We start from the raw sequence: 6,892 nt of genomic DNA, 5'->3' as shown, positions 1-6,892 counted from the left end.
CCTGTGTATGTTTACTCAATAACTTGCTCTACTCCCGGTCTCTGACATAGCACCCCATTCAGTGCCTGTAGTTAGTTATCACTCAGGGGCTGTTTTCTGATGTTATCCCCATTATATGAAGCTTACCTCCGAGTGGCGAACCGTTACTACTAGAGCTGGGACTTCAGCTCAGCCAAAACTTAGCCAGACCCACCAAAAAAGCAACAGGCCAAAGGACTTTCCAAGGGATTAGCGGCAGGCTGCCAGGTCGCTCCATTGTGTGTAGTTGTCGATGTTGATTTTAAAAGTAACTAAGTAAATTACACAGGGAAATGAATACTTAAGTCTGAGTGAAAAATACTGTGGCAAGTGTGTGTGGAAGAAGAGTCTGGAAACAGAAATCTTAGTTTCTCGGTCATTAGCAGTGGCGGCTGGTAGTCTTTCAAACAGGGGAGGCTGGTCGGTTACGATATTTCCAGATTTTAAAAGAAAAAACACATAAATTTTGCCCATACTCTTGCCTCTGATCTGGCTGATTGTTGGCAGCATCACAAACTGTGAAATAACAGGTTCTTTTGGCCCATTAGCCTACTGTCCAATATACATGATGGTGGTGTTGGGGGGGTATATTTTAACATTTTATATTTTAAAATTGTGGCATGTTATTTAAAAATTGATCATTATTGAAAGCAGCTCTTTGCCAGGAACCTCAGCAGTAACAGCAGAGTGTTCTGGAATAGGCACAAGCACTGACCTTGGGGAGCCAAACATAGAGCTGGGTGCCACACATTTCATTCAATGACACTTTCCCTGTATTTTACTTATTTTGACTGAGAAATGTTTTATTGACAATTTTGATAACCCTTCACTTTTAATCCAGGTCTGTAGTGTGAAATGTTCTCGGCTGTGTTTTTGTTTAAAAATGTTTTCCAAATTGTAGCTGTGTTTAATTCATATCCAGAAAAATATATATTCCAATATAATATACTCAGCATAAACATTTTAAATAGATTCTATATTTTTGGTCCATCCATGACATATTACTAAAGTAGCCTATTTACTGTTGTTGATGTGGGTCACTTGCTGTTAGCCAATTCACTTTCTCGTACCAGGAGAGCTGAAAGGAACGAGTATTATTCCCTACCTTTTTCACCAAGTCAGTTTGAGGCGTTGGTCTACCCTGCTCTTTAATTTTAATTTTTTCCTCGAAAGGAAGACTGGCAAATGGCTTCGCCAAAATTAAATCAACAATGCTTGGCATCCGTGCGCAGCTTTCTTGCTAGCTGACTAGCCCCTTCAAATTCAAGTTCAGTCACTCAAATAAACGAAATTTCTGGAACTAAGATAGCAAACTTGACAACACTATATTTACACTTTATTTACAATTAAAATATATACAAACTAAAAAAGCTGGTAGAAAACGTATGTAATGAATGAAATCGAAATGTAAGCTGATCTCTTACATCACAGCACTTGCAAATCCGCATGGGACTGAACTGAAATTCACCGCTGCCTGTCTATATTTGAAACGAGCTGTCAATGAAAGAAAATATCCGGCCGCTTTCACCAATCACCAGTCTCCTTGCGGAAAGCTTTGCCATGTCCCTCCCATGTGAGGCTGGGAGTCCGTGGGCGGGCGTTTTCGCAGTATTTGTCCAATAATCGTCTTGCATTTTGAGATTGAAAAGCGCATAGCTCCCAAATGCCATTGAAGTCCACTGAGGCTGGGCTGCATCGTGTTGTCACGAGGGGGAAAAACTCATGCACACATTAGGCGAACTGGGGAAAGTTATAACGGAATGATTTCGCACTGTAGTTGGGTTGAGCACATATATTTCTATGATTCTGGATCTGAAATAGCAATGTTATAAGGTCGGCTATAACATAAGCCTAGCGCAATTCATCCTACACAATGTTCGTCATTTTTAGATGAGGCTGAGCCTCCCTCATTGTCTTAGAGCAATCGCCTGTGGTCATTAGCTTGTGCTACTTGCTCTCAATAGCACCGGCTTGACCGCTTTATTAGCGTTCGCTAACACTACTGATGAACGCTACACTGGCTGGAAGGTGACTTCACTGCTGCGCTGATGGCACCGACTTGCGGTTAAGCTCATGTTGGCCTTCGAGACAACCTTGCGTGATAAATTTTTGATCCCTCCTACTATAAATCAAAATCTGATTGGTTAATTCATCTGTCACTTCCTACATAAACATACACTGCCATGGCCTTCTGTCCCAGCAATGAAGTCCTAACCAATTAGTGATCAGCTCTAAACTCTTCTCAGCCTAGAGACAACAAACAAAAAATCTCACTGATAACTCTATTTTAATGTTTTCAGGACAGTAACCCTTTCATTTATGAAGCAAATTTGATAGAAAATGAGGCCAAATTAGAAGAGAATAATTATAATGAAAAAATGAAAGAAATTAAATATAACATTTGAAATGCTGATAAGTTTGGGCTTCTCTGAAGGCCTAGAAGGCCCTGATGGTTCCCCTCGGTTATCTCCACATCACTATATGGTAGATGTCGTAATGGAGAAGTGTGGGCCTACATGCACATATTTTGGAACTGTCCAGTTATTTCCAGTTTTTGGATACAAGTCTATAAAAAGTCGATAAGAATCTTGATAAAATTCAACACATATATTGGATTTAGCAATGGATGAGAACCCAAGTTTATTTCTTCTCAGTGATCATTCTATAATACCATTACAATTACTCCAAAGAAAGGTTCCATATTCAGGGTCAACAGCTCATGGTTCCCACCTAAAAGTCTGCCAAAACATCTGTGGTTATCCTATTTAATAGATAATGGCAGTGTTAAACTGCTTTAATTAACAAGGCTAAAAATCACAGTTTAAACTTGGGATCAGACATAACTGATTTTCTTCAACATTAAATCAATACAGTACTGTGCGGAAGTCTTAGGCACCCTCATTTTTTCATACAAACTTTGTTATAGATTTCTATTTTATGACTTCTACATTGTCGAGTCAGTACAAAAACATTTTAGAGTCGCAAACGTTCGTTTTCTAGCACAAAATTAAATGTTACAGAAGAAAAATCATTTGGATCTTAGCAGTGTATTCCATAAGAGAGCACTTTTCAGATTAAAAAAAGAAAACATAATGAAGGCTACTGGGTTTTGGTGCAAAATTAAGAAGCCAGTGTGACAGTCCAGAAGAACCATGGCTGGTTCTGCAAGATGCTCAGTAAAACCTACAGCTCATTTAAGGGTCATCTCACACCAGATATTGACTTTGTTTCATTTATTATGGCTTACTACTGTTTATAGTATTTTTTTAATGTTGAATCATTTAATTTCATTATTTTTTTAAACTATTTTTGGTCTACAGCATTTCTTTACATGCGCCTCAGACTTTTGCACGGTACTGTAGCTTAGGTTATTTTTATCTTTTTCTCTTGGTTATTTTCATCTGCCTTTATTTTGGCGCGCACACACACACACACACACACACACACACACACACACACACACACACACACACAGCGTATATATACTATAAGTCTATGAAAATACTTTGGTTTATAAAATCAAATAGGATGTTGATCACAAAAAATATAGTTCTCTGAATGATAAAATATATACAGTATTACAAATGCATAAAACTATAAACAAAGTATTTGGGAACAATAGTAAACATTTTTCTAACAAAAAACAACAATAACAACAACACTGACTTATCAACCATGACAATTTAGTTCAATACCATTTTGTATGGCACTGAAAATGGTGATGGTGATGAATGCAATTCTGATAATGCAGTCTATTTAGTAGGATAATACTCTGGACTTGCTGTACTTTGCCAGTATACTGTGGTGCTTGGACACTGTGGTGTTGAATGCTGTGGTGTATGGTAGTGATGAGCAGGTGAAGAATCCATAGTGGTGTATGATGGAGGACTGAAGGGTAATAGAGCTGGGCTGACTCTTTATGCTGATGGATTTGAGTCTGGAAAGATGTCTGTATAAGAAGGTGGTGGTTCGTCTGGATTGGCTGGATGAGTGTATACGCTTGGGTATAGATTCAGCGCTGGTCCAAGGGCAGTAGCAGGAGAAACATAGGGCAAAGCAACAAATGCTGATTGAAATGAAGAACCTGTCCATATTGATTCACACGTGTTCTGACAGGTTTGGAAACCTGCTTGGCTTTGCTGTGGAATGCAGAACTGGCCTGCTGGGACAATGACCACTGGAAATATAATCTCTGGATCTCTAGCATAGGGAATATCCAAATACACCTTAAAAATGAGAGAAATGCATGAAAAATTAATGAAATGAGAACGCACATACTTGAGCATCTTGGTACCATTAAGAAAATCAAGTAAAACATAATTACCTTGAGCATGTACTCCACTTTAATAATGTTACAGTCTGGGATGGTTATGTCCAAGTTCGAAGGGATCCTCAGTCTACTGGTGAATGTTTTTCTGGATCTAGATGGAATGGGATCTTCGACAGCTTTGAAAATAACTGCCGTTGTATGTTTTCTTCGAGATTTGGCAAAGAACGTCTGTTTTTGCTCAAGTTTAAATTTGAGCTTGAGAGCACGAGAGGAAGAGTTCTCAATATGGGTTTCAACCTTGATTCTCTCACCTGGAAGATAATTAAAAATTGAGAAATACTACATAACAAAAATTAACATAATGGGTTTTAACAGGTTAAATTATCTCTTGCTTATACCTGAGGACATGCATTGTGTAATGATGTACGATTACCTTGCATGTAGCCCTTTTTGTCAGTAGATGCTCTGACTGAGGCACTTCCAGAGGTGAAAATTTTCATCTTTTTTTCTACAGATTCAGAAAGTGGTGTCTATATATGTATAGGATGATAAGAAATATGTATTTAAAAGTCAGTACACAGAATGCTATAGACTGATTTGATATACTGTTATTTGTATTTTAGTTCATTCTTTCATGTTCAGTAAGTGTTTTATCCTGGTCAGGGTCGTGGTGGACTCAGAGCCTTTCCTAGTGATACTAGGAGTGAGGTGGGAATATATCTGGGACAATTTAGAGTCGCCGGAGGCACGGTGGTGTAGTGGTTAGCGCTGTCGCCTCACAGCAAGAAGGTCCGGGTTCGAGCCCCGTGGCTGGCGAGGGCCTTTCTGTGCAGAGTTTGCATGTTCTCCCTGTGTCCGCGTGGGTTTCCTCCGGGTGCTCCGGTTTCCCCCACAGTCCAAAGACATGCAGGTTAGGTTAACTGGTAGCTCAAAATTGACCGTAGGTGTGAACGTGAGTGTGAATGGTTGTCTGTGTCTATGTGCAGCCCTGTGATGACCTGGCGACTTGTCCAGGGTGTACCCCGCCTTTCACCCGTAGTCAGCTGGGATAGGCTCCAGCTTGCCTGCGACCCTGTAGAACAGGATAAAGCGGCTACAGATAATGAGATGAGAATTTAGAGTCGCCAGTGAGGAAACTGGAGAACCCAGATAAAACCCAGAGAAGCACAGTGTGAGAACACGCAAAATTCCATCCTTGCTCAGGATCAAACCAAGGACCTTCAAGCTGTGAGGCGATAAAGAAGCTACCCACTGCACTGTATTGCCCTGCTTTGGTCCAATATAATATGTGTACTGTTATAAACATTCAACAATATGAACACATACCATTAAATGAGCACCATTTCCATGAACACTTGACAGAAAGGTGAATTCCTTCTTCACAGTTTGAGGGCGTTTCCATGATCTACTCAGTCTGGCCTGAAGAACATATGTAATTGATCCGTGGCGTCCTTTAAAAGATGATGGTATGCTCCTACAAAAGGCAAGAACTTCTTAATGTCTACAAATCATTAACCTCTACATTTTACATTTCCTAAGTAAAGTGGTATACTACTGTTGGATTACTGATGCGTTGAGAACATGGCTCTCTGAACCCTGCAGGCCTGCAAAATGACTACGTCATGTTGAACTGTAAAGTTACTTGCTTTCATTTCAAGCTCACCAAATTCTCTGTCAATGCAAATTATATTCATATGTAGCCATGTTCATGTCCATATTTGCAAAAAAAAAAAAAGCACTTAACATGACACTATGAGTGAAAGGTTTTACAAGTTTGAGAGAATTACTTAATTATCATATATATATATATAATTTTTAATTAAAGTGAGCATGTAGAGTCAAGTACTAAAATTTGTTAAGAGCAAACTGCATTTTATATTTTCAAAAATTCTATGAAACAAATTTCCATTATCTCCAGAATTATTTACCCATGAGGAAGCTGAAATGAAAATGGAAAGGCATGGTATCCTGGCATAACCAAATTATTGTCTGTAAAATTAAAGTACAGAGAAATCAAGTTTGTCAGTTTGAAGTACCTAAAGACATATCATAAACTAATACACTCACTGGCCACTCTATTAGGAACACCCATAGACCTGATGTTTTCTGCAGTTCTCTAATCAGCCGATCCCTTGACAGCAGCACAGTGCATAAAATCATGCAGACACAAATCAAGAGCTTCAGTTAATGTTCACTGCAAACATTATAACGGGAAAATTTGTGATCTCAAAGTGTGACTTTCACTGTGGTCTGCATGGGTGTTGGTGCCAGATAGAGTGGTTTGAGTATTTCAGAAACTCCTGGGGTTTTCACACACAGCAGTCTCTACACAGAATGGTGTGAAAAACACAGAACATTGCGTGAGCGACAGTTCTGTAGGTGGAAACACCTTGTTGATAAGAGACGTCAGAGGAAAATGGCCAGATTGGTTTGAACAACTGCCAGGAAGGATATAGTGACTCATAGTAACTCTTTACAACTGTGGTGAGCAGGAAAGCATCTCAGCATGCAACAGCAGAAGACCACACTGGGTTCCACTCCTGCAGCCAAGAACAGGAATCTTAGAATCAAGAACAAGTTCCTATTAAAGTGGCCCGTGAGTGT

At 39.4% G+C, this 6,892-nt stretch overlaps 1 protein-coding gene across 1 annotated transcript in view; it reads right to left on the bottom strand.

Moving 5' to 3' along the window:
- Positions 1 to 2,628: 2,628 nt before the first annotated feature.
- LOC132872317 (arrestin domain-containing protein 3-like) overlaps positions 2,629 to 6,892 on the bottom strand; it is an 18,571-nt gene continuing 14,307 nt past the window's right edge. The window contains exons 3-7 of the mRNA XM_060907081.1: positions 6,217 to 6,277; positions 5,615 to 5,762; positions 4,722 to 4,818; positions 4,343 to 4,599; positions 2,629 to 4,244 (exon numbers count right to left, since the gene is read on the bottom strand). Of these exons, the coding sequence (XP_060763064.1) occupies positions 3,936 to 4,244; positions 4,343 to 4,599; positions 4,722 to 4,818; positions 5,615 to 5,762; positions 6,217 to 6,277 (872 nt within the window). The 3' untranslated portion in view covers positions 2,629 to 3,935. The remainder of the gene's footprint in view (positions 4,245 to 4,342; positions 4,600 to 4,721; positions 4,819 to 5,614; positions 5,763 to 6,216; positions 6,278 to 6,892) is intronic.

This window comes from Neoarius graeffei, chromosome 24, assembly GCF_027579695.1.
Source record: "Neoarius graeffei isolate fNeoGra1 chromosome 24, fNeoGra1.pri, whole genome shotgun sequence".
Classification (NCBI taxonomy): domain Eukaryota; kingdom Metazoa; phylum Chordata; class Actinopteri; order Siluriformes; family Ariidae; genus Neoarius; species Neoarius graeffei.
Note: the sequence above shows the minus strand (reverse complement) of the source record. Positions and strands in the feature narration are given on the sequence as shown.